We start from the raw sequence: 26,104 nt of genomic DNA, 5'->3' as shown, positions 1-26,104 counted from the left end.
CGGGGCTCTTATCCAAGCCGTGTCGTATTCCATCATCCAGATTGCCACACAGCAGCTATGCGGTTTCAGCAAAACAACGAAACATTCTAGTGGCTAACTTCATCCATGCAGGTTCAATCTTTAGCCAGTTGTGCTAGTATTTAAAACTAACGATTGCTATTTAGCCAAGTTTACTTAAAATAAGCTTGCGACTGGCTTTAATGTCGAAGGAGCTGCCTTGTTAACAAGATGGTAATGACTGTAAGTGTAAGAAGGAAATAGGACAGCCGTGACCCTGCTCAGGATGTTGAACCACACTAGTAGTTAAAGCCCTTCTAGTTGCAAGTAGTCGATATTACTCGAAGACCTTAAACCCAACAAAGTCAGGAGCCCAGCCAGAGGTCGATGACGGCGTGAAAGTGACAGTGTTGTCGCCTCCTTTAACGAAACTATTAAGCACAACATTCAGCCTGCCACTCTCGAACCAGTCTCCACCAGCAATTGGGAAAGACCAACGCTTAGAACCTCCTTTGTTGACAGTGATGGTCATGTTGCGAGTGTTGGACTCCCAGTCCCACATGGTGTGACGATAGTCGTAGTTGATATAGTCGATGCCCACGAGCACTTGTCCATCGCGAGGGGCGCTGACTGACTTGAAGGTGACTTTAGCGCCATTGCCACCAATGTCTCCGATCTTCTTGTTCACGGGCAGGCATTCGGTGTTGCTGCAATCGACAATCTTGGTTGACCCCTCAAGGGATGCATCGTCCGCGGCATAGTAGTCAAGTGCCTTGGGGCGTGTAGTCTCCTCAATGTCGCTCAAGACAAGGAGTCTAAGCTCGTGAGCCTTCAGTTCAAAAGTCTCAATATCAGAGATAGAAGTGTCGGCATGAGCCCAGACATCACGGGCCTTGGCCTTGCCCACGCCGATCAAACTCAAGTCAACGTCCACAGTCTGAGACTCGTTCTTCCAGTTGGCAACAGCCAACACCTTTCGGTTGGAAGAAAGGTCGCCGGCCCACACATCCCACTGTTCCTCGGTATATCGGATAACCAGCTCAGCTGCCTTGCCAAGGGGGTCTTGGTTGATGGCAATAACCTCCTTGTTGGACATGATCTCGATGGATTCACTTGGCATTTCCTTCTTGTCCAAGACTCCTCCGATAAGGAGAGGCGACTTCATCATAGACCAGAAGCCGAAGTGAAACCTCTCTTCCTCAAAAGAAAGAAAGCCGAGTCCGATTCTGGATTGGTTAGCAGCAGTCTCAGTCATGGATGATTGGAAACTTACTCAAGCATGTCCATGTCCGCAAATGCGCCTGGACGAGTGTGCTTGGCGTGGCCGACGACTTGGTTGGTGATGCGCCAAATGGCCCGCCAGGCACCAAAGATGTCGTTGCTCATTCTCCAAGTGTTACCCAAGGGGGCAGCCCTGATCAATTGTGAGCAAAAAGAATGGCTTGAGTGTGGACAGCAGAGACATACCAGTCTGGGACATTCTCGCCAATACCCCACTGGCAGAGAAACAATTTGATATCTCGGTCCGTATCATTGAGGGCTGCGCCCATCTTGATGAATCGGTCTGGACTTTGGGCCTCGGGCGAGGTGGAATCGACCATCACGGTCTTGGAGGTGGAGTAGCAGTTGTCATATCTGAGAAGCAACGTTAGTTACGCAACACACGTTCTTGCTTGGACATAGACTCACTTGAGGGCATCACCTCCCCATTCGACAAAGGACTGGGCATCAATCTCCTCAAAACCTGAGAGTTTTCATCAGCTTCCATGTTGTGTGGTGGCGGGGGTAGACATACCCAGTGACCCAGGAAGGTCAGTAGAGCCACATTGGTAGTACCCAGCCCCAGAGTAGAGGCCAAACTCAAGGCCCAAGTCATGGATATACTCGCCAAGGGCTTTCGGACCAGATGGGAAAATCTTGGGGTTCCATTGCAGTCGATTATTCTCGTCTCTTTCGTTTGTCATCCATCCGCAGTCCACGGCGACAATCGTGTATCCGAGTTCCGCAAAACCCAAGTCGACCAACCCCTTGGCGTTGGCCTTGACAATCTCCTCCGTTGGGTTGCAATTGTACCTGTTGTACGTGTTCCAGCCCATTGGCGGAGTTGGAGACCTCACTGTCTTGGCGTAAGCGCCAGACAAAGCGAAGAGGCTAGTGAGCAAAAGTCCCGACATGATCGCGTGTAAAGGATCCAGTAGATGAAGTGAGAGACCCTCTTGACAGCGTTTGACGCATGATGGCGTGTAAATTGACAGGCCGTCAATTGAGCTTTATAACTCCCTGCTTGAATAAAGCTATGACGATCACTTTTGGCAATATGGCCATGGCAATGAGGGGTGATGGAACCATGAGTGATAATCTGGCCGCGGAATGAGTCTCAAATAGGAATAAGAATTGCGGGTTAAGTACTTAGTCTAGGACCCTGGGAGAGCCATAGCCGAGCCAATGCATGACCTCGGAAGATTTTGGAGACCTCCACAAACTTGGGCAAAATGGAGAGACGCGAAAAGGGCCTGGCCAAGCTTTCTCAGCCCTGCACGCTGGACAACGGTCCTGGATCTGACTCAGCCTCTGTTGTTTCACGCTGGGGCATGCAGGGATCCGAAAGTCCCAGGTGGCAGTGCTAGATACTGCGGATCTCGGGATCAGATGTAAATAACAAATGATTATTGGCAAACATTTGCATCATCATGCTGATTTTGACTGGACTGACATTCGGAGTGAACCGGTGTTTGCCGATCTGCACGTTGAACGGATGATGGTTCGAGAGAGCTGTACATAGTCTCGGTTCAGCCTCCGGTTTGCAACCTCCGATTCTCTCTGTAGCCTCAGGTAGAACACATCAGTAGAGAGCTACAGTGTCACTCGCTTAATTTATCTGCTCGTGGCAGCCTACCCAACTCACGAACACATGATGCAGATTCCAATCCATAATAACCAAATCTGGGCATTGAAAATAACAACCTATTTCGCTCATCATGTCAAAATAGACTCGGGAGCGCTAGTTGAAGCTGGAAAAGGATCGTTAATCTCTAACTAGCTATACACAGCCTACACCGACTCGGGGGTGCTGCCCATCTCCAAGCCTGGGGCTCTCTGCAAGGTCAGTAGCGCAGGGTCATAAGATGATGCCTCAAAGAAACGAGTCAGATTCACGGAAATGGCCCTGCCAAGCCTGAATCCCCTGCCCTCATTGGCCAGGCATCGTCAACCGACAACACAGCCTTGGTCCACCAACCTGGCCCTGGCTGGCGGCCCATATGTACCTATTTTCGGTAAGCATAAGCTGCGCCTGACAGTAGGCATTGTTTTAAATCCGAGGCTGAAAGTGAGCTGCAGAAACTCATATAAGGTCAGACGAATCCTCTCTTCAATAACAGTCCCAAGACATCATCCTTCAACTTCAAACAACCGGCTGGATTCACCATGAAGTCTCTCAGCGTCGTCGCAGCAGGCTTGGTCCTAGGGCTCCCCCAGACCTTGGCCGCACCGAGCAAGGCCCAGATCAAGTGGGGGAAATGCAATCTGCCCTGGGGGAAGGACACCGATGATGCCGTCTATGGCGAGGTTGAGTGCGCAACCCTCAAGGCTCCTCTCGACTACACCAAGCCCAACAACGGAAAGACCATCGATCTACAGCTTGCCCGGGTCAAGGCGTCGGTACAACCGGCCAAGGGTAGTGTCTTTTGGAACCCGGGTGGCCCTGGAAGTTCGGCTGTTGAGTACCTGGTGACCAGTACAGAAAGCTATTACCAGTAAGTGAATCCGCAATAAATGCTACAAAGCTTTACTAATAGTCTTATCATAGAGTTCTCGGTGGTCAATACAACTTGGTTGCTGTTGATCCACGGTAAGCTATCTTGACCTTGCCAACTGTGTCCAAGACTAACAGACTGCCTCTAGCGGAACCGGACGAACCCTGCCCTTTAACTGCTCAATCGAGGTCGAGGAAGATGTCGACGAGAAGGCTGAAAAGTCAAAACTATCACGTCGTTTTGACGTTCTCCCACAGGCCAATCTCTGGCCTACCTTCAAGGGTGAGACATGGGACTACTTGGGTGAGAGGGCAGAGCAGTGCTACAAGGCCCGGAAGGAGACTGGCGCCTACATCGGCACAGCGTTCAGTGCTCGAGATATCATGACTGCTGTTGATGCCTTGGGCGAGGATGGCATGCTGAGGTACTGGGGCATCTCGTACGGCACTGTCATTGGACAAACCCTCGCCGGCATGTTTCCCGACCGTATCGACCGGATGGTCCTTGATGGCACCGTCATGATCGACGAGTACGTCATGGGTCTGAACCCTTCCCTTGTCAAGGATACCGAGAGATCCATGCTACACCTTGTTGATGAGTGCATCAAGTCTGGCCCAGAGCTTTGCAATCTGGCCAACTGGGCAGGTTCCAACACGACCGTCGAGATCATAACCACAGCCATTGAGGAAGTCTGGACCGAGTTGCTAAAGACACCCAAGATCCCTGAGGCATGGGGTCTGCCCAAGGACTCGGGTTATTTCCAGGGCGGTACTGGGTTCCTCAGCACCATTAAGCACCACATCCAACAAGCCCTCTACAGCCCAAGCAATTTCGGAGATCTCGCTGATTTCATTGAAAAGATGATTGACGCTGAATGGCAGCAAGTCTATGATATCATGAATCCTAGTACAGAAGAGGAAGAGACGACTGAGGTGTGGAACTGGGGCGACGATGCACTGGACGGAATCTACTGCGGCGATCAGGCTTACCGCGCCGAGACAGTCGACGACCTCTACTCAGCCTGGGCCCTTCACTCTGAACAAAGCTCTTTCAGCGACACCGGTGCCGAGGGAGAGCTCACCTGTGCCCGGTGGCCATTCAAGGCAGCCGAGACGCTCGACATGAACAAGTTCAAGCATGTCAACACAAAGATGCCCATTCTGTTTGTCAACAGCAGATACGATCCGATTACCCCCTTGGTCTCGGCATATGAGGCTTCCACCCGGTTCAACGGAAGCAGAGTTGTAGTCCACGAGGGCGAGGGTGTAAGTTATTTTGCCGGTGCACCTTTGATCTTTTACACCAGCTAACAGTTTTCAAACAGCACGGTATTCACGGAAACCCGTCGGTGTGCACATACACCGCCATCATCGATTACTTCAAGAACGGCCGGCTGCCAAAGCCTGGCGTCTCATGCCCGGTCAAGACCCCGGTCTTCCAGATGTTATGGGAGAGACAGGCGGCTCTGAACGAGACGAAGTCGGAATAGACGCTACTAGACAAGGCGAAAGTGTATAGATGGATACTATGAGCAGCATTGACAGTGTTTAGTTTGGGTTTGGCCATTCCTTTTATGCATTCAACTTGAGCATATTGGTAGATGAGGGCATTTGAGTTGGTTCTAATGACAATTATGACGGCATGAGCATTGATAGAACTAGATATTAGATTCAATCACATTGTTTGTATTCGATTCCTATTGCACTGATACCATTGCTACGCATCTCAATAAGCATCTGCCAGTGCGCCTATCCAATTGTGAGTTTATTCTTCCCTTACCACTCCACCTAAGCAAAATGAGGGGCATGATAGGTGCAAAGACACATCAATTAATTGCCTCTACAAAGGGGTTGCATACTTAGTCTAGAATGCTATGTTTAGTGCATTAATAGGCAGCAGCATTTTTGTCTTACGTGGCCCTGTCTTTTATAGGTTGCAAAACTGCTACCTAACACTTGGCTGCGCTACCCAAGCCTTGCCGTGGTCAAATGCACAACGCCATATCCTCTTGATTGGCCGAACATCAGCCTCTTTGCAACCAAGAGTTGTCATTCGATCTCACACTCAGCAATTCTTTGGATCACGTCAGCCACGTCATCGTGACCAAACAGAGACCGGCAAATTCCGTGGACTTTATGCGTTGAGCTGACGAGTGAATAAAGTGTCTTTTCTCCGCACTATCTTCAGCCGGGTAACCTGACTACACCACTGCACACATTCTGACAGTCTGTTGAACGCAAACTCCAAGTTTCACCATGGGTGCGCTCATACTCCGCTAGAAGATGATATTCATGGCTGATACGCTTGATTAGCATCTCAAGACCCCGAGAAGAAGGACCTGACCTATGAAAAGGGCGAGATCAAGGCCAAGGGCGCCTTCACGGCAGAGATTCACATCGCAGTCCGCGTTTCACTCCAGGATGTCTGGAACGATCAGTACGCAGGCAGCCAGATCATGGCCAAGCGACCGGGAATGTACTTGAAGTATCTGCCTTGCCGCTACCACGAAGTCAGTGGTGATATGCTCACGGGCGGCGCATACCTGTTCACCACCAAGGAAGAGGCAGAAGACTACAGCAACTGGACCAGCAACGAGTTTGAGGTTGGAGAGCCAAAGACAAAGTATTGGAAGCAGCCACTCTTCAAGTCGGTCACTCACTGGACCTGGAACGTCATCGGTGCCTACAACTTCAAGCCTGTCGATGAGCATGCCATCGGTCGCTTTCAGCGCTGGACATACGACATCAAAAACGCCGAGTCGATCCTGAAGCAGCTGTATCCTGTTCTCAAGGATGGAGCCGAGAACCGCGAGGCAACTTCCTTCTGGCTTCTTCACCGTCCTGAGGAAAAGATGATTGGAATCCAGATGACGTTCGCCAAGACTAAGCAGGATGATCATGATTCTGCTCTCGAGGATGTGGTGTCTGCGTCTGAGCTGCCCGATCTGGGTGAGATCTTTCCAGACCGCCTCGAAGCTGAACTACAGCTGGATCGTACTAGTGCGTTGCTGGCTGTCTGGCTGCCGCTGGCACATCACGCCAAGGGTGTCAAGGTCGAAAGTCCCAACTTTCCTGCCCTCCCAGCGCTATCTCAGGAGGGGCTTCTTGTGGAGCTGTGAAGATGCAGTCAAGAACTGTGATGCGAAATGTTCAAGAGCGTATGCGTACGCAGCAGTAGTCTATTAAATGCAGTCTATATCGTTCCGGTCATGATAGTCCACAGCTCAATTCAACAGCGCCTCCTTAACAGCCTCAACTTCCTCAGATGTTCCACAAACCAGACCGGCTCTGTCATCACAACCCTTCAAGGGGGTATCCATAATTCTCAGGCCAGTCTCGGGATCGATAGCCTGGCCTCCAGCGCACTCGATCAAAAGAGCGACAGGAAGTAGCTCGTAGAGTCTTCGCAGCTTGGCCTTGCTGTTTTCCGTGACGGGGGAGATGTAGATGCCATGACCTTTGACGAGGGCGTGGAAGAGATCAGGAATGAGGCCTCCAGAGTATCGAAGGGTGTACTTTTCGCTGATGAACTTAGTGATGAGGTTCATGTACTTTTCGTTCTCGGCGGCTGCACGGAGATTGGCCGGCGCAAAGTATCGCGCCTTGAACGGAGGCTCAGCAAAGCGAATCTCTGGACGAACAATGGCGATTCTGTCGGTGTCGTCCAGGCTCACTTCGAAGCATACGTCGGGGGTTCCTGGGATCCGAAGGGCCACGATAGCGAGGGTGCGCGGCCCAAATACTCCAATAATGGAGGCGATTTGCTTCTCAGGAGGCTGGTCGATCGAAGTGACTCCCTCCCAAACACCAATGATGGTACCAACAGACCAATTAGGCCCAATGATGGAACTTCCATCAAGAGGATCGAAAGCAACAGTATATCGCTCGTTGCTGCTGGTGTCTTCTTTACCATCGTTTGTTGATCGTTCCACGGGATCTTCCTCACTGCTCGCAGTGTAGATGGTCGGACATTTCGCGATTTCGTCTCGCAGGACCTTTTCAGCCAAAACATCGACATTCAGTTGCTCATCTCCAAACGCATTTTCGGTGCCGACAATTGTGACGTGGTGTGATGATCTGAGTTGCCTGCCGATAGCGGAGATGGCCGTAAGAAGCCCAGGAATAACAGATTCACGAATAGAAGAATGTGTTTCTTGAGGAACAAAAGATGAGAGAAACTCGTTGAGCTCCAGCTCCGAGTTCTCTCCCGTTCGAGATGGACTCATTGTTACGGTGAGTTGTAAGTGTGAGGTTGAAGTTATGGGTCAGCCCAGTTGCGAAAAATTGACGCAATCGATAAAACGTTGATAAGCTTTATCACGAGTAGCGAACTAAGCACCAATAATAATTACCGTTCAGTACCCGCACAGTGGTTTTCAACGGTCCTCCACATGGTTCACTGCTCTTAAAGCTAGTATGAGACCTGCCTGGGTTTCTTGCATCTCGAATTACTGTACCGTCCTTCCGCATCTGATAACTAGACAAGAAGGAGACTGGACTAAGAAAGACATATTCCTAGGATTAAAAAGAAATGAATCAACATAGTCATTCTAGAGTAGCGCTTCAGTAACGTCGAACGAAGAGCACTATGATGGGTAGCACAAGAGGCGCATATAACAAAGCCAAGCATTTCAGATAATCAGGATTATTACACCCAAAGAAATAGGGCTAAATACTTTTGAAAGAATTTCGGCAGTTGCAACAGCTCGTATTAAGCGCACATCGGACGTCGGGATATCTCCTCTTTGGGCCGAGGTCCCGATCATACCTTTAACTACCCCAACCGCACCTACGAGACACGAGCACTACCCCATGTGGTTCTTAGTCTTAGCAAGGTCTATGTAACTCGATTACTCTATGTGGATTCAATTGATCTTGGCTCTCCCTCCTATTGACACGGCTAGATCTTTATCCTGAAAACCCCGCTGCAACATTTACTTGATCGGGCTGCCTGCATGCTTTCTCAACGCCAAGCTGGGTCCTCGGATGATCTGCCATTATTGGTTACGACGGGTATGTCTCGGAGCATGCTACTGACAATCATCTACTCGAGAGCCAAATCCTTTCAAAGTCACGAGGATAAAGCCAGCGCCATTAAGATGACTTGTTCGTCAAAATACAAGATATGGCCTATTCAAATATGTGGTTATCCTCCTCTCTCACTCGCCCAAGACGATCGTGGCTGGATCGAAACGCTGCTTCAACACCTTGAGGTTAAGCTTTGGACGGTCGAGCCACCTCTGTTTCAAAGAGACACCGCCACTCTCCCACTTTGCATCTGAGTGGGTTGAAATTGCTAACACAGATGTCATGATGATTATCTCTGTGCCTTCTAGGAGCCGCTGGGGCACGCTGATAGATGCAGTTGGGATGAGAGTTCTTTGCCGCACCAGGTTGGTGTTTGCATCTGGCTTCAGTGCAGAGCTAGACACGACAGCCTGCTCACTGCCGATGGTCGTCTCGACGACAATACCGCTGACTCCATCTTGAGAGGCGATAAGGGTAGAGTTATCGGTTGATACTATACCCTCGAATTGACCGGGCACAGCGTCATCAGTAAGATCTGCTGCCGAAAGATTCGTTCCGTCGGCTGTTTTTCTGCCATAAATGGCGAATCCTCCCTCGACAGTATGGATCGATGCTGTACCCTTCAAAGCTTGGATGCGATGGATGCGAACATGCCAGTCCGGCCAGCGATCAGTTGGCGGGATCAAGACTGTGTCGACATGGACAGATCGATCGCCCCAGGGATACCAACCAACACTGGCGATGGGAACACTTGGGTCTTCATTGGTCGTTGAATTGGTCACTGCCTTGGCGAATTGCACCGCCTCACTCTTCCACTTGACTGTCCACGACTCAGCACCGTCTCTGCTGATAGCCAGTTGGTTGTCCGGGGCTATCTGCTGTATGAGAGGTCCGGTAGGAACAGAGAAGCCAAAGGCAGACGAGTATGCAAATTTGCAATACTTGGCTTGATTCGCCTTCATTGGCCATGCCACGAATTGGCCGGGGGTGAGCATGAAGTGATGACTACCCTTTGGGTGATTGCAAAGGATTTGTTGAGGAGCCGATACGATCTTGGCTCCGGAATCAACAGTGGGGTATGATAGTTCTTCCGATGCCCAAAATTCGTCATCATCGGGTAGGCCCACTGCGATCAGTGTTTTGAGAGCCCAGTAGACCGACTGGGGAGAGTTGTAGTCTTCAGCCATGTACATGTTTCTGTACCACAATTAGTCTTGAACGAGAGGACAATCTATCGACTTACGGATACAGCCATCCAATACTCAAGGTTCCATCCGCGTTGAAAATGTCCTCAGAGTTCTGCGCCCACCATCTCAGGTGCCTCAAGAGAAATCCTCTGATGGCTCCAGGAGAGTCGAGTGGCTTGGGCATGTTTGGAACATTTGCAAATGCAAGGGCAGCAAAATAGCCTCCGCAAGCAAAGCGGTATGTCAAAGAGCGACCGAAAGGGATAGCGGATCCTAAGATATGGTGAGCACTGTGAATCAAACAGGAGCGTTGAACATACCTTGTTCATCAAAATATCTCCAGATGTTTGCACCAAATTCTCGCGCACGTTGTCGATACATGTCGCACCTTGATGGATCAATGTCGTTGGCAAACTTGGAGTATAGAAGCTGGCTGAACTGGATCGCGAAACTACCAGAGTAGTAATCAACTTGTCTTCCTACTCCGATAGCATCTCGACGTCCTGTTTTGAGGGTTTCCAGGTGCTCTCGTTCTGCTTGTTCGGGTGTCTGCCAAGGACCGTCTGCTGACCATCCGTCGTGGAGGTAAAAGGTGTCCAGAATCTCAAGGTCGGCGTTCATCTCTTCCTTGACATTGTCGTACGGAATACCGCAGACCTTGGTCAAAGCGAGATTGGAAAAGACGCGAAACCATCGCCAATTTGTTGGGGGCATCTGTTTGCCGTTCATTGATTTGAACCATTCTGTAATATTCTTCTTTTGTGTGTCGCTCAATGGCTCATAAATCTTCTTTGGTGCAGAAAGAATGGCAAAAGCGAGAATCTCCGCCTCAACCATTCTCTGGTCCATGTCATGCACAGCTCCCCAGTACTCAGGATGCTCAGGGTCGGTCCCTGAAATGAATCCCTCCACCCATGGCTGGGCAAGTTCGCTGACTTGAGATGCTAGTTTCTCATCCGCGATTGAGTCGTACCCAAAGAGCAAGGCACCAATTGCCCATAGAGGTCTGGCAAAACCTTCAAGTTGAGCTGCGGATTCATCGAAATGCGTACCAGTACTAATCGGGATTCGGATACGAGCTTTCTCTGGAGAAAAGTACCCAGTCAAAGGTTTGAGAAGAGCAATACTCGCTCGAATCAAATCCGATCGAGTCTTGAAAGGGTTGTCTGAAAAGCCTGCAAGGGGTGGCATATTGGAATATCACTTGACTGAAAGAAAGCGTCAAGAACGAAACTACAGAACAACTCTAATGGTGGATAAACTTGGCTGGATAAACGTAGCAGTTATTACCTCAAACTCGGACGTTTTTGCTCCCAGACCATTTCCGGTTGGCCTGAACCATCGGGCATCGGGCCAAGTCACAGCCGAGGTCATCAGCCGAGCAAGACGGAAGCGATTGGACCGCTTGTCACGAACCCCGTATGAAGCTAATCGTTTCCTTGCTTGGAGCCGGTTCTCGCGTGCGGGGGACGCGTGCCGAAAATCTGGGGTGATTATGCAGCTCAATTCCATTTTCTGACTCAGGCACGTCAGGTTTTGTTTAACTCAGCATTTCCCCATCTTCTCGGGCAGCGGGCGATCCATCGGATTCCGATGCAGCATTCAACTGAAACTTCGTCTATCAATGCCAATGCAGACGGCGCAGCAAACATGAGCGCGTCAGCAATCGTCGGTCCCGGTGGGGAGAGCGAGATCCCATCTTGTCAGGGGTGTCGTCGTCGAAAGTTGAGATGTTCGCGTGACAAGCCGACGTGCAATCATTGCCAAAGGCTAGGTGAGTTTCCTCAGGCCCTGTGTGTCTGGCTTCAACTGAACTGAAATAGACTCGCCTTGCGTTTATGATGCGAAAAAGAACAAGCCCGGGATGAAACCCGGCGTCATCGAGTCCCTAAGCCGGAGAGTTGGTGGGTTAACCGACAGTTTGCTTATCTCTTCATCGCTAACCCCACAAAGATGCTCTTGAAAGCACGGTTTATGACAGCTCACGGCGAGATAACGATGACCTGCCAAGTGCCCCGTTATCGGATACCTCGCAGCTCGTAGGAGCGTTCTCCAGTCTGATCCAGGAACTGCGAGGTCTAGTTTCGGCTCCCAGAACTGTAGCACCAGTACAAGCCATTCACTCGTCACCAGAGGCGTTGCATCAAACAGCTCCAACACCAGCGCAGTTCTCTTCGGTCACCGAGGTAGCAGTTGTCTCACCCAGCCATAAAGAATCTCATTCTGGGCACCAACCTTCTCGCAAGAGGCGGAGAGTTGACAGTTGTGGCAACCCAAACATCGAATTGGCAAGTCAGCTTGGCGAACTTGGCGGCAGCTCAAGTCAATTACCACCTCCAGAGCTCCTCGAAGAAATCGTTACAGCCTACTTCAACCTTATTCAACCATGGATCCCCGTACTGCACGAAACTCGATTCCGAAGCCGATTCTACAACCATGAGCAGTTGCCTCCTCTAGCCGTTCTCTTGCATGCCATCGTCGTCGCCGCTATCCGGTTTGTCGACTGCGATAGCCATCAACTGTCGACTCAAGAAGTGGAGGCTTGGATGGCGAGGTCTAGAAGCATTGTCATACTCTCTGCAATGGATGGGCTTTCCGTCGAGAATTTGCAGGCATTGAGCATCATAGCCTTCAGTGATGTAAGTACTCTTGTCTGGTCGGAAGTACACAAATAACCTTTTGAAGATGGGTAGTGGTGATGTCTCGAGAGCTTGGCCCAGCGTTGGCTCGCTCACAAGAACCGTCGAATATTTGCAACTCAGCGTCGAGGCCGACGATCGACAAGAGAGACCACTTCTGAAGCCTCTCCCTTCAATACCACCTTCGAAGAATTGGACACAGGATGAAGAGCGACGGAGGGTCTTCTGGAATATCTTCAACCTGGACAGGTAACTTTGAACTCCGCAACCTTGCTTCTGTTACTAACGCGCGATGCAGACTCTGTTCCGTCATGACTGGGTATTTTCCTCCTAACAATCCTCCTTCCGTGCACGGCCTGTGCTAACAACAGTAGATGGAACACTAGTCTGACATCCGATGACGTCCGCAGGAGACTACCAGCCGATGGAGGTCTGTGGCATAAGGAAGAAACCGTGTTGACTCCGTACTTTGGCATATGGGACCGCTCTGCAGCCAGAATCGGCAACTCGATCGTCTTTCTACCCGCACACTATCCAAGTCCCGAACAAACCACAGACGCGCCGGCAGGCCCCGAGACACCGTTGACTACCCCAACTGTGCCGAAAGGAACTACGACAGTGGATATGTCAACCGTGGGGGCATTCGCCTACTGCATTGAGGCAACCGAGTCCCTCAGCCAAGTCACGACTTATTTTCTGCAACAGAGGATAAACTTTAAAGACCGCCAAGAGGTTAGCAACTGGCTCACAAGGTTCAAAGAGCTCGACTTGCGGCTTGTCCAGTAAGTACCATGGAACCGTATCTCTCGACTCTCTAACATCTCTCAGTTGGAAGATGTTTCTCCCCCAAAAGTGGAAGGACTCAAATATCTCTCGACGACCAACAATCATCAACATGGATCCTAACCTGACTCTCGCTCATATCACACACAACACTTCGATGATTCTCCTCCACCAACAAATCGCATACCCAGCGCCCCAGTGGACAACGATTGTCCGAATGCCCAGTGCCCACAGCGCGGAAACTTGCCAAATCGCAGCATCCGAGACAGCAACAATCACTCAGAAGTATCTCAAGTATACCCCAAACAACAGTCCAGTCAATAGCCAATTTTCTTTCTGTGTCTTTGTAAGTGCTCGTTCGCTCCTCGGTAAGTTTCCAACAACGCAAAGCTTTGTACCTTTCGACTCTGACATAAACAGTGCACTGGCGGTACTACAAAACGGATCTGGCACCCGAATTCTGGCAACTCGTTGAGAGTCTTGAAGAGATGGCAAAACGCTGGGTCGGCCCAATCTTCAAAGAGAAACACAGGCATTCGTTGGCCGGGAAGTATAGTGCCCAACTGCGCGCTCTGCACAAGAAATGCGAGGAGCACCCGGACTTCTCCCTCGACGTTCTTGGATACTCCACCGACGGATTTCTCTCAGCGGAAACTGAAGTAGACCCTGGTCATGAGGCATCTCAAGGCCAAGATGGCACTCTTCCAAAGCCCCAGGAGGCACAGCCGGTTCACCAACCGCAGCATCTTGACTCCACCATCAACAACGTTCCAACAACAATGCCAATGGGGCAACTCAACTCCTTAATACAAGCATCTCCCACCAATCAGAATAACGAGCAGCATTCACCTGACGAGCTGTCTGCCATTTCGACCGTCTTGATGGATCAGGGATTTATGCAGCTGGACCGAGTAATCAGCTTTGATGACATGCTCTTTTCGGCACAGACTGCAAATGATCAAGGCGGCCCGTTTCAGGTGGACAATTGGACGTTGGGGTAGCGGGAACAACGGCTTGGACATCCAACTGTGGCATCACATCTATCAAGCCAGTCCCATCTTTAGTAATGTATCCCCAAACTCAGTGAGAAAATATTCTCCATATACCAAACAATGTCTCTTGTAGTCCTTCGCGTTGTGATTCGCAGCGGCGATCTTCAAGATGGCCTCAAAGTAAGCGTTCGAGTTCAAGAATGTTTCTGTCATGGTAATGCGGTGAGCCACAAAGGGTTATTAATATGAGCAAAAGATTGACGATCAAGGCTAAACTCAAGATATTTAACAATGTTTAAATGCTCAATTATTGCAGGTCCGCGACGGCCCTCGTGCTCCAGAGCTGGAGGTTCCGGCGCCGGGGACCCACATCCGACGACTTCTCCGATGCCCGATGCGTGCTGCGAGGCCGGATCACCATCAGATCAGGACCATCAATGATCAAGGTGACAAAAGTGAAGAATGAAAATGTAACGAAACGGACATTCTTGGTAAAACCCGTATGCTCAAAATCAATCACAGAAGAACAGAATCCTCCAATTGTCAGCGCTCAGAAGATCTTCCACACTTGAAACTTTCCCACTGCATCTGTTGCCAAGAACTGGCCGTCTGGTGAGAAGGTGATGTATCGGAGCTCGCCCTGAGTCTGAAGCTGCATTCTCTTATCCAGAGTTAAAGAAGACACGCTCTCAAGCATCCAGATAGATATCGCGCCGCCGGCGGATCCGATGGCAAGACGTTTGGAATCTACCGAAAATGCAGCGGCTTCAGCGTCAAATCCTACTTGCAGCCCTGCCTCCCACTTTCCGCTCACTCTTCTGAAGATTCTGAAGACTTGATTGTACCAGATGATACACCATCGACCGTCCAGTGAGAATGTGGCAGTCTTTGACGTCTTAACCCAGCCGAGTTTTGCACGCTTCTTCGAGCTCCAAAGTTGAAACTCGGAACCGTTTGTATGTTCGCAGGAGAAGATGGTGCATTTCTCGTCGTGAAAAACAATATAGTGTTCCCCATCTGCAGATAAACAAATGTCTTCAGCCGTAAAATTGGACTTTTGTGATCGAAGAACCGTGAAACTGCCTCCGGGACTGACTCCCAGGATGGTTATCTTCGCCAAGCCATCCTTAGTGTGCTTTACTTCAAGCACTCGGCGAGCATTTGCTGAAACTCTCCGAAATGGGTATGCTCCCCAATCAGCTCCCCACCTACTCTTTAACAAGCATTGAAAAAGGCCATCAACGAAGGTAACTTCCCAACTCCTAACATAAGATCCTCCTTCCACATAGCCATGGTGTGAGATGAGGTGTCTATCGTTAGACGAGACAGCTACTGCCTGAATTGAGTAACAATTTATCATTTGGTCAATTGTCTCTTTAAATCCACCCTGGTCGGTTTGTTTCCAAAGATGAAACCTGTTGTAGGTCGTTGAAAAGAGCCACTGACCGTCGACTGAAAAGGCGCAAGCCGTTGGTACCTCATGATTCCCGGTATTCCAAGCATCTGTAAGCTTGAGGGGTAATAATTGTAGAACTGGGGTGCCCTGTGATTGTGTACGCTTGATCGTTGTTGGAACCGTTGGGCTACCCTCAGTCGGATCCCGCTGAACTGTTGGCCACGAATCCGAGGCCTCATGAGCACCTAGGAACTCAGCTGAACTTCGCTCCTTGGGATCAAATCCGCCCGGCGGAGGCTTTTGCCGTATTGTGAGACTTTGTTGAACTGTAGTCCATGATCCGGAGGCCTCATCGGACGTTGTTTGCGGGCTGTTTGGCCGTGTAATCCGATCCGTGTGGGAATTGGAGGTGATGTCAGCCTCTGAAATGAACCTAGCCCTCTCTATGCCGCGTCTTGAAGCTATCCAAGCATGTTTCAAAGCTGTGGCTGCAGCTGGTCGATCTCGTGGAGACCGGCTCATGACGGAGACGATAAAATCATGGCATTCGGTGCTCAATAACTCGTTAGAGGGGAATGGGCCCCCTTGAGCGACATATCGGAATAGCCTTTTTCCTATCGGAGATGGAAACGGAAGGTGTCCAGTGGCGATGCGAAAGGCGATGGCACCAAGTGCCCAGATATCGACCGCAAGGGTGTACGCAAGGGTCTCCAAGGAATTCGAATCCTCTTCGTCCTCTATGTCATCTTGATCTGATGGAGCAAAGACATTCTGAAGCTCAGGTGCAAGATATGGTTCTGTGCCAATAATAGTGCGGAGAGATGTTGACTCGCTCTGCTTGCTGCAACCAAAGTCCGAGATTTTGACCCACCAATTGGGTCCATTGTTTTGCACGAGGATGTTCTGGTGATAGACAAAAATGTTAAACAGCTGTATTCGAAAGACAGCCAGGTCTGTCTTAGCATACCTTGGGCTTCAGGTCACGATGGGCAACTTTGCTTCCATGCATGAAGTCAATGCCTTGGAGTACCTGCTCCGTGATAGTCCGGGCTTCACTGTCTGGTAGAGGATTGTCGAGGAAGGACTCTAGGTCGCCCAAGGGGAGATACTCCATGGTGATGAAGATTGAGTCTTTGCCCCTATACCAACCTAAGGATGGGACAAAGCAGTCTCGGAACTGTTGAGTCAAGCTCATTAGTGGGATTATGATAGAGAGCACCTGATGGTTGATCTCACCCGCTTGTGGGAAAACTTGATAATTGCCGATATCTCCCGAGATAGGAACTTGTCTACCGATCGATCCAGCGTCACTTGAATCTCCTTGACGGCTCGTACTTTACCAGAGTTGGGACCTGAAACGCATTTCTGCAGCGAGACGACGCCGAACGAGCCTCTACCTAGCATGGATGTTTGGTCCCACACCTCCTCCTCGGCTCTCCGCCACCTCCCTCTAGCGGGGTCAGAAACATACGTGGTGTGTATGGTTTGTTTGTCGCTGACGAATTTAGTGTCGAGCTCCCAGTCACGGACTAGGTCGGGCAAGTTGTCGTCCATTCCGAGTCGGTGATGAGTCTACAAGTTTGGGTCAGACTGCGCGAGTGAGGGAGAAAGTTGACAAGCCAGCCTAGACCTGTGTCACCTGAAGAGAAGGATCAGGTCATGAGGATCTGGGCAGTGCCAACAGGGTACTGACAATATTTGGTCGGCGAACCAGTAGAATTGTCTCATCAGCCAGCCTGATTCGGTACGTACTGGTTGCAGATGAGTTGGCAAAACGCCCAGTGGAGAGCCTGGCGCAGAGCCTGATGCACCTGCCGATGCTGACCGGCAGATTAAGAAGGCGAAATGCTCTCAGAAAAGCCCATCTCCGCGGTGAAAGGGGAAACTGAAGCTAGACTCTATGCTAACACGGGATACCCAGGTAAGCTCTATCCTTGAGAAGACCAGAGCCTCTCATGCAGACTTTTCAAGACTCTGAAGAGCAGAAGCCAAGTTAGACGATATGCACATTCCCAACCAACCAATTACGAAGGCTTATGGCATTCATCCTTGCATTCGGCCCTGGCCTCAGCAATAAATTCGCTCGTCTTCTCCGCATGGTAGACAAGACTCCTGCTTACTCTTCTTGCCTTGACAGAAACACCGTTCAGCACATCGAATCCCTCTCACCAGTTCCTCCTTATCATCTCCGGTACAGAGAATCTCAGTACAAGAAAATGTCGTCAAGATACGTCAAGGAACGCCTCGATATTCAGTACCCGCGCGTGGAAATACTCGGGTCTTACCTGACCAAGTGGTTCGGCAACAACTATCACATTTGGGTATGTAGGCCGTCCCATCCATGTCATAATCTAATCACCAGTAAGATAGCAACTAACTGTGCCTATCAATTGCTCTAGCTCCGGAATGGGAAGATTACGCTCAGCATACCTCGGCATCTTGCCGATAGTGAGAGGGACGCACTCAGGGCGGCAAATTATCATTCACAGTATGATCGCCAAAATAGAGCGATAAGACTAGAAAGCCTACCATCTCGCAACCCGGCCATCACCCATACAGGCCGTTCGGCGAAAGAGAGCGACGCGCACAAAACCAACAGCGAGGGGGGATTCGAGCCAAATGAAGACTTGGTCACTCCAGATATTAACACGATTCCGTTGTTCCGACCAGCGTCCCAGAAAACTGTCCAGGGTTTTGAACAAGTTGTCTTCGAATTGGAGCAATCTGACACGTACAAAAAAGGAAACAAGATACAGAGCGGTTTCTACTCATCCCGTCTAGAAGTCGGCGAGACATCCAGCGTGTTTGATATAAAAAGTCACATTCTGTTGTCTGTAGATCAGCCTGGGCGGTTACAGGCGGACAGAGTCGTTCAAAAGGCATCTATCCTACATCCTCCTTTTAAGCCAGCAGTCATCATCAAGAATGATATAGGTACGCTAACATCTATGCACATAGGTTGCGGTTAAAAGACTTCACAAGCACACCCCTGAAGAGACATTTTGGGCTGAGTATGACTCGCTGAAGCTGCTCAAAAGTCTAGATCATCCCCACATAGTGGAGACACTCGTCGCCTTTAGATACGAGGAGAACGGAGAGCAGTACTTTAACTTCATGTTTCCACTAGCCTTTGGGAATCTCAAAAGGCTCTTTCGTGGGAGTTATGATGATGATATCGAACTTCAGAGACGTACCCGAGACTCGCTTTGGGATCAATTTGCTGGGCTCTCAAGTGCGGTAGCCTACCTCCATGATTCGATTCAGATGGCCCACCGCGACATCAAGCCCTCCAACATCTTGATCTATGAGACACCATCACCTAAGGGGAGCTTGATTCTGAAACTGACGGACTTTGGCCTGGCGATCGATCTCTCCAAAGCTCCGACCTGGGAAGTTGGCAGTCGTGCCCTGCAATCTGCATGGGAATACGACTCACCCGAGAGTCGAACAAGATCACCCAACGTCGGGTCAAAGAATCCGATTGGCGAAAGATTCGAAATTCCATCAGCTACAGACTTATTGGCCAACGACATCTGGAAGCTGGGGTGTGTCTTTACTGAGATCGTGGCCTTTCTTGTGTGCGGAGGCTCGGCGGGCGTGGCCGGCTTTAGGGATCACATCACTACTACTGGAAACAAGATATCATCCGACGTGTTCAATGACACTCGCTTTGATGATGATGAAAAGGTGAAGGATCAGGTTCTTGAGTGGATAGATCGCATGGCTCGCAGGGATTCCCGAGCAAAACAGCTTCAGCCTATCCTTGGTCAAATGCTAGCCAAATCTGCCAAAAGGCCTACCATAAAAGAGGTTTGCGAAGAACTGGTCAAGGAAAGTATCTCTATGTGATAAAGTCCACTTCCGAACTCCAATGGCTAACATGCTGGCACAGGTCAATTTTCCCAACATCCGCTACGATGACGGCTTGCGAATAGCGACATTCATCCCTGCAAATCACACAAATCCTCTCTCTCGAACCGAAAAGCTTAAACTCATTATCGAGGAGCGGATCGGACGGCGGGTAGATTGGTGGCCATTTCCTCGCCCACGGCCAAAGCTGAGACCTGACCAATTTTTAATGACGTGGGAGGTAAGTCTCCAGTATGGATACGGATATATATGAGAAATCCCTACTAACTAAACATTCTCTACCAAGTGGCAAGGAATTGAACTTTGCATGTCGCTCTCTCAGGATGAACTCAACCGCTACAAGTCAATGTGTTCGCCAATAACCACCAACCGAATTCCACTCCTCCCAGTGGCGAATCCGTCGACCAGTTCCTCACGACATGTACCTGCAACTGTACCTTCGAATGCTGCTTTCCGATCCGGGGGCACCAATAGCCCGCCTACGCTTGGTAATGTCGCTCTCGGGGGCGCCGCTGTCCGATCTTCAGCGGCACTACCAACTCCAGTTCCCACGAAAGACATGTATTGGTGTGTCGAAAAGACTTTTACAGAGCCAACTGAAAACCACCTGTTCCCCATTCTCAACTCAGAGACCTTACATGACGACGAGGAGTTGTACCGACAAGTCAACAAAGCTATTCGCTCAGCATGTGGCTGGATTGGGTTGCTTTTCTCATGGAAGCGATGTACGGCGGTCGATTTCATCGAGGTAGACAGGTCTAGATGATTGTCATGAGATTATATGCTAACAAAGAAATATAGTTTTGTGTTGTGTGGAAGCATGGTAGCCAGGTCGATCCCATGAAAGTCGGGCTTCTTCCTCCCAGTTCTGCTCAAGACTATACACACTCCGTTCCCAACCCACACGATGTCCATATGAGAGCCGCAGGGAAGCAGATTGTGGGAGGACTCAGGTCTCCAATGAAAGGGAGAGGCGACACGACCATCACTGCCATGCTACCCAAGAAGCTCAACCCTCCTCCATTCGCCAGAGAGATGGGCCAGGTCGGCTGGGGATTACACGTCAAGATGAGTTTCTCAGCATGGAGATTCATTTATTGGCTCATTCTTTGCTTTGTCCTGAACTTTGTCTTCGTGGCCCTTTGGCTAGTTTACATCACTCACACGGACCTGCAAAATGCCTTCGTGCCGGCCACCATCAGCACGGCTGCTCTCACTTTCGGGTTGTTTGTCATTCAAATGTCGGAAATGAGACGGAGTCAATGAATTCCAACGTGTCATATCGCTTTCTTGTTGATTTCACGGTTCTACCTGCAGGGTTACGGTCAAAGGGTGTTAGGCACAATAGTACACAGCTCTCAACACGTAACATAACGTTGTCATTATTCATGTCTATCCAAGAAGCTTTAAGCCAGAGTCTGAGAGGCCACGACATCGCCCTTAAGCAGAATAGGCTCAGCAGAAGTAAAGTTCTTGATGTCGCCAAACACCTTTTCAGCTGCGGGAGAAGCGGCGGCAGCCTCAAAGTCAGCAATGCTCTTCCACTTCAGCGTAGCCTGAACCTGATAAGGAGCATCGGCGGTGAAGTTGAGAATCTCCCAGCTCAAAAGACCAGCCGAGCCCCAAGAACTATCCAGATCCGTCAGTTCTCGATTGCTCCGAAGACCAGGGATCACTCACGCAGCGACGAGGGGCATGTGGGACTTGATGTAGTAGTCATGGTCAAACGACGGACCAGAAGGATAGACAACCAGGACTTGAGCCATTTTAGATAGGTCTTGCGACTAGTGTTTGGTCCGACTTGATAATTCTCGAGTAAGATAGTGATTGGATAATTCTGAGGATGAAGGAATCGAGGGCAACGTTACGTGAGGCTTTTAATGGTTTATATAGCGGGGGTGAGGGTTCAAACTCCACCTCCTCACGTCATCGGGGCAAGGGAAGATGCCAATCGTGGAAGCTGGATGGAGATGGTCCGATTACTCAGCATTTGATACTCCTCTTTTGAATGAGGCAAGTAATTGTCGGTCTAATAAGCGAGACACTTGGCACTACGAGTTGTCAATAAGAAGGTCGTAGAATATGGGGGTAGCATTCGGCAGTCACTCGCATTACCCCGCTTGAGATGGGTACAGAGTCAGCAACGGTGCTTTGAAGGGAGCGTATCCCTGCTGACACAGGTGAGGACCTCAGCATGCAACCAGGGGTGGTGGATTCAGTCAAGGGCGACGCGGCTTGGCATTCACGATATTGGGTAGTTATTTGTCTACGCAGGAGTTGTTCAGTTTCACGGTTTTCATCGCAATCTAGTCACACGAAGTAGATCGATCAAGACACGCCCGGGTTCCTTAACACAGGGTCTCACAAAACCCAGCTTTTGAAGAAGCTATTCATACACTTTTCATTACAATTACAATGTTCATAGTCCGTTCCCTTTACACCCATATCATTATGCCTTCCGGTCAGACATGATCAATTACCCCCGCCGGACACAACTCCAGAGCCCTTACCCTCCATTCCTGCCACTGAAGAAGCAACACTTGATGCGCATTAAATTCCAGCTCGCCAACCTGCCATACATCGTAATCCCACGGCTTTCCAATCTCAGCACTGAAGTGGATGATGTGAGCCTGGAGAGACAGCTCATCCAACTCCTCGTTGGATGGTTTCGCCGAGGGTGTTGGTGTTGCCCCAGCAACTTCTGATGTAGTGACAGAGGCACTGGGTGTGAACCATGATGGAAGAGTCCATTCCGACCAGTGACTGTTCAGTACTACGTATGACTCGGGGATTGGAGCAGCTTTTCCTGAGAAGATATCGTTGATGACATCCATCTCCAGCTGGTTCGGTTGCAGATTCGGAACCATCTCCTTGATGTCATTCCATATTTCCGGTTTTGGCTGGATAAGCATGAGGGTACTGCTGAAGAGCTCGTCTCGGGCCCAGTAGGCTTTGGGGGCGTAAATGTCTGCTGGGGGTAGGTCGAAAAGGTGGTCGAGATCTTTCAAGACGAGTTGATCACCCTCAACCACCAGAAGCCGCTTCAAGCAAGGGTCAATCTCGGGGAGACCAAAAGCTTCAAGTTTAAGCAGTGAACTTTTATAATCTTTGTTCGCTTCGGGATGGAGTCCCATGGGCTTCCGCTGGATGACCTCTGCGCTGAGGGACTTGAACGAAGAATGGTACTTGGATGAGACATCTTTAGACACCAAAACAATAATTCGTCTTTTCGTTTCGTGTGTCTTTCTCAGGATATGCACATTGACCAGAACTGAGCACGCGTAGGTGTTGTCTGTCGCGTAAAAGACGTAGGCGTTTTCTTGGTCTGATACTACGCTAATCGTGGGCTGTGGGACCCTTGGCGGTTCAAGAACGGACTCATATTGCCCAGTCAGAACCAGTATCAAAGTGACGAGGACAAAAACACAAAAGAATTTAAAGACAGAAGACTGGCCTGAGCAACGAAGACACGAATTCATCTTGAAAAATCATGAAATGAAGCAAAAGGAGAGGACGCAGACTCTGCTTGTTGGCCATGATGCTCTGCTGACGGGCGTGTTTATCAGTGGACCTTTTGGCCGAGGTACCCCCAATCATAAAGTCGTACTACTAATTAAAGGGGCCCTCGTGTTCTTATCGGGTGGTCTGATTCGCAGATCACGGGGCTGATCGTGTAGAGGATAAGTTACCCTACAGCATCAGGGGACGGATTTTCAGTTGGTGATTTGCATCGAGAAGGACTGGTAGAGGTCTGAAATTACGCAATTGACATCTTTCTAACAATTAATCCTTATCTATGCGTCAATTGAGGTGAAGAAATGTTCAAGGGACGAATGGTGGTGCGGACAATGGATAAAATTCCCCGACGGACTTTCCGTGGAGAGGACAAGGAGAAACATCTAAACAATTTCGTCCGGAGATCCGGCAGCTCTACCCCGCAGCTGTGCATTTGAAACAGCCCTTTACCAGACATGGTTAGCAAGTTCATTGCTCGGCCTCACTGGACGTTTGTGTGTGACATCGAAAAAGACCCCTGCCAAGGGCGCAGAGAGTTTGCATCATCAGGATGCCACGGAACCTGGTGGAAAGGTGTTTAAGCTTTCACCAGTCAGGGCTGAGCAATCGCTAAGCTTTGGACCAGGGCCAGGGCCTCAACTTGGCATTGACGAAGCGAAACGTGGCCATAGGCTGGCTGAGCTATAATTAGGAAGCCTCTAACTGCGATCCCTGCGACGCGTTAGGCCACTAACGCGACTGCACGAACCTTTCCAGTGTCTCAGATAGAGCTCTAGCAGAACGACGCGTACCCGGATTGTCGCCATGTACCAAGGAGACCAGTGCGATGGCGGACCAGCTTATCAATCTACGAGAAGGAGGAATAGTAAAAAGGCTGAACAATAGCTGAGCAACATGTAGCTCTAGGCATGGCATTCTGATATTTTTGTATGCTAGGGAAATTGCTTTTCTTCGATCCTTAGATAGGACCTGTGAATGGATGAAAACATAAGAGCTGCAAAAATCAAGGAAATTTCAATCTGCCCAACTCGCTCAAATCATCCTAGCCATTTTAGATGAGCCTCAGCTCACCGTGGTTGTTCTCTATCCGTTCATCCAGCACAATCGAGCTGAAGCACCACTCCCCATCGTGCTGCAGTTCAGCCTCCAGCTTCTGGCCTCCATCAACAAGACGCACGTGGCGTGCCGAATCACCAAAGTTTCCGTATCCACCAGAGCTGCCACCGCCTGGAACTTGAAGCGTCTGGCCGGGGTAGATGAGGTCAGGGTTGTTGATGTTGTTGTGGCGGGCAATCTCGTCAAATGAGACGTTGAAGCGGGCGGCGATGGTGCGGAGGGTATCGCCGTGTTGGACAGTGACGGTGTTGCTTCCGCCACCTCGCTTTCCGCCGTCGACCCAGCGGAAGCTGCCGCGGTGGTTCTCGAGGACTCTGTTGAGGGAGATGGAGCTGTGGCTGCGAGAGCCATCGCCACGGCCGCATGAGGCACTGAGGATGTAGTCGCCGTGAGTGTCGAGGTGGATGTCTCTGGAAGAGGCAGTGAAGTTGCCGGCATAATTTCCACGGCGACGTCTGCCCTTGCCAGAGTCAGAGTCCGAGTCGGAGCTCGAGCTGGAGTGAGATCCACGACGACGTCTATGCTTTCCCTCATCGTCCCTCCTGTATCTGTCATCATCTCTCCTGCGCTTCTCTTCCTCCCTTCGTCGCTTCTCTTCTTCCTCTCGGCGCTTCTCCTCTTCCTTCTTCTCATCTTTGTCATCCTTCCAGTCCTCAGCAGCATCCTGAAGCTTGTGTCCACCAAAGGCGCCGGCAAGGGCACCGACGACGGCAGATGTCTTGGTGTGTCCGGTCTTGCCGCCGAGCTTATAGCCGCCGAAGCCGCCGGCAGCACCACCAGCGAGAGCACCCATCACGCCGCGCTCGCCGTCTTGGCCATCAGGACCGCCGGGGCCGCCGAATTGACCCTGGCCTTGGTTGTAGGGGGGAGGACCTTGGTTGCCGTATCCGGGAGGTCCCTGGTGCTGCTGGTTCTCAGAGAAGTAGGTGTCTGCAAGACCACCAGGACGGCCGCCCTGTTGATAACCGCCTTGACCACCTTGCTGGTAGCCGCCTTGTTGACGGTCATCACCATAACCTCCTCCTTGCTGATATCCTCCCTGATGGCGGTCATCACCACCGTATCCTCCTTGTTGGTAACCACCTTGTTGACGGTCGTCACCGCCATATCCGCCCTGCTGGTAACCGCCTTGGTAGTTACCACCCTGGTAGTTACCACCTTGCTGGTAGCCCTGACGGTCGTCGTTGTAGCTCATGATGATTCTTGGTGTTGTAGATTGTGTCTAGGAAGTAAGTTGAGAAACCCTCTCAGAAAGACGGGGTCCTAGGTTAAATATATCAACAAAGATACTATGTACGTACAAACAAGCGGTCGACTAAGCAGTCCATGCACCGCCATCCCTGTGGACCGTCTCCATCATACCCATGATGCCCAATCAGAGGGGCGGAGGCCGCCGTGGCAATGCCGTCCACGCCACCCACCCAGCACAGCCTCAGTCATCTCGAGTGATGCCACGTATCGCTCGCGTTTGACCGCGTAGGACGAGACGCTGCTTGTGCCTTTCAGGTCTGGTTGCCAACGTCTTGGCGTCTCAACTGCCACGCTTGGCGCCATGGGGCAGTGCGTCAGGGATGTCTAGCACAGGCCAATGACTTTGCCAAGATGCGAGACTGCTGTCGTGTTTGTGTTTCACCAGGGCTTGATGCTGCGAGTGATGCTTTTCCTGTGTCGTCAGTGTTGTTTTCTATTTGACGCCATCGTATGCGTCTGGGTTTATGTTTATATCTTGTTTGTCGGATGTTGCGTCTTTGTTACCTGTCCATGCCAAGCGTTGCTTCGGATATCCCGGCATTGGCTGACCCAGAAATTCCGAGCCACGGACCTCG

General features: G+C 50.4%; 10 protein-coding genes across 10 annotated transcripts; 3 read left to right on the top strand and 7 right to left on the bottom strand.

The window, feature by feature from the left end:
• Window positions 1–122: 122 nt before the first annotated feature.
• Window positions 123–2,171, bottom strand: NECHADRAFT_102022 (uncharacterized protein; the record flags this gene model as incomplete). The annotated part of the gene is made up of 5 exons (XM_003042328.1): window positions 123–1,223; window positions 1,271–1,411; window positions 1,465–1,632; window positions 1,687–1,741; window positions 1,793–2,171. The coding sequence occupies 5 exons, from the start codon at window positions 2,169–2,171 to the stop codon at window positions 335–337; spliced, it is 1,632 nt and encodes a 543-aa protein (XP_003042374.1). The 3' UTR covers window positions 123–334.
• A 1,318-nt stretch (window positions 2,172–3,489) lies between these two features.
• NECHADRAFT_23559 (uncharacterized protein) lies at window positions 3,490–5,193 on the top strand (the record flags this gene model as incomplete). The annotated part of the gene is made up of 4 exons (XM_003042416.1): window positions 3,490–3,752; window positions 3,806–3,847; window positions 3,901–5,017; window positions 5,077–5,193. Coding segments are annotated over 4 exons (1,539 nt in total), but the record flags the coding sequence as incomplete, so codon positions are not given.
• A 1,329-nt stretch (window positions 5,194–6,522) lies between these two features.
• Window positions 6,523–7,997, bottom strand: NECHADRAFT_64445 (uncharacterized protein). The gene is made up of 2 exons (XM_003042327.1): window positions 6,734–7,997; window positions 6,523–6,583 (listed from the first exon to the last, which is right to left on the bottom strand). Exon 1 carries the CDS (start codon window positions 7,975–7,977, stop codon window positions 6,976–6,978), a length of 1,002 nt encoding a protein of 333 aa, XP_003042373.1. The 5' UTR covers window positions 7,978–7,997; the 3' UTR covers window positions 6,523–6,583; window positions 6,734–6,975.
• A 913-nt stretch (window positions 7,998–8,910) lies between these two features.
• NECHADRAFT_51980 (uncharacterized protein) lies at window positions 8,911–11,157 on the bottom strand (the record flags this gene model as incomplete). Its single annotated transcript, XM_003042326.1, has 3 exons — window positions 8,911–9,976; window positions 10,023–10,256; window positions 10,346–11,157. The coding sequence occupies 3 exons, from the start codon at window positions 11,155–11,157 to the stop codon at window positions 8,911–8,913; spliced, it is 2,112 nt and encodes a 703-aa protein (XP_003042372.1).
• Window positions 11,158–11,616: 459 nt separating this feature from the next.
• Window positions 11,617–14,389, top strand: NECHADRAFT_51776 (uncharacterized protein; the record flags this gene model as incomplete). Its single annotated transcript, XM_003042415.1, has 8 exons — window positions 11,617–11,740; window positions 11,790–11,870; window positions 11,920–12,563; window positions 12,652–12,854; window positions 12,904–12,924; window positions 12,980–13,387; window positions 13,434–13,756; window positions 13,809–14,389. The coding sequence occupies 8 exons, from the start codon at window positions 11,617–11,619 to the stop codon at window positions 14,387–14,389; spliced, it is 2,385 nt and encodes a 794-aa protein (XP_003042461.1).
• Window positions 14,390–16,211: 1,822 nt separating this feature from the next.
• On the bottom strand, window positions 16,212–16,890 carry NECHADRAFT_51706 (uncharacterized protein; the record flags this gene model as incomplete). The annotated part of the gene is made up of 3 exons (XM_003042325.1): window positions 16,212–16,484; window positions 16,545–16,679; window positions 16,744–16,890. Coding segments are annotated over 3 exons (555 nt in total), but the record flags the coding sequence as incomplete, so codon positions are not given.
• Window positions 16,891–17,992: 1,102 nt separating this feature from the next.
• Window positions 17,993–20,912, top strand: NECHADRAFT_86595 (uncharacterized protein; the record flags this gene model as incomplete). The annotated part of the gene is made up of 6 exons (XM_003042414.1): window positions 17,993–18,097; window positions 18,176–18,710; window positions 18,820–19,611; window positions 19,712–19,866; window positions 19,933–20,394; window positions 20,448–20,912. The coding sequence occupies 6 exons, from the start codon at window positions 17,993–17,995 to the stop codon at window positions 20,910–20,912; spliced, it is 2,514 nt and encodes an 837-aa protein (XP_003042460.1).
• Window positions 20,913–21,052: 140 nt separating this feature from the next.
• NECHADRAFT_51984 (uncharacterized protein) lies at window positions 21,053–21,412 on the bottom strand (the record flags this gene model as incomplete). The annotated part of the gene is made up of 2 exons (XM_003042324.1): window positions 21,053–21,275; window positions 21,327–21,412. The coding sequence occupies 2 exons, from the start codon at window positions 21,410–21,412 to the stop codon at window positions 21,053–21,055; spliced, it is 309 nt and encodes a 102-aa protein (XP_003042370.1).
• Window positions 21,413–21,942: 530 nt separating this feature from the next.
• On the bottom strand, window positions 21,943–23,125 carry NECHADRAFT_106463 (uncharacterized protein; the record flags this gene model as incomplete). Its single annotated transcript, XM_003042323.1, has 2 exons — window positions 21,943–22,032; window positions 22,157–23,125. The coding sequence occupies 2 exons, from the start codon at window positions 23,123–23,125 to the stop codon at window positions 21,943–21,945; spliced, it is 1,059 nt and encodes a 352-aa protein (XP_003042369.1).
• Window positions 23,126–24,213: 1,088 nt separating this feature from the next.
• NECHADRAFT_97257 (uncharacterized protein) lies at window positions 24,214–25,473 on the bottom strand (the record flags this gene model as incomplete). The annotated part of the gene is made up of 4 exons (XM_003042322.1): window positions 24,214–25,080; window position 25,125; window positions 25,254–25,260; window positions 25,290–25,473. 4 exons carry the CDS (start codon window positions 25,471–25,473, stop codon window positions 24,214–24,216), a joined length of 1,059 nt encoding a protein of 352 aa, XP_003042368.1.
• Between the last annotated feature and the right edge of the window lie 631 nt (window positions 25,474–26,104).

This window comes from Fusarium vanettenii (assembly GCF_000151355.1).
Source record: "Fusarium vanettenii 77-13-4 chromosome 11 genomic scaffold NECHAsca_36_chr11_2_0, whole genome shotgun sequence".
NCBI classification, from domain to species: Eukaryota; Fungi; Ascomycota; class Sordariomycetes; order Hypocreales; family Nectriaceae; genus Fusarium; species Fusarium vanettenii.
The sequence above is the reverse complement of the archived record's forward strand: the minus strand, read 5'-3'. Positions and strand labels throughout refer to the sequence as shown.

What these genes read in the sequence shown, in the direction of transcription:
- NECHADRAFT_64445 (XM_003042327.1), bottom strand. Translation starts at nt 7,977, where the DNA reads ATGAGTCCATCTCGAACGGGAGAGAACTCGGAGCTGGAGCTCAACGAG.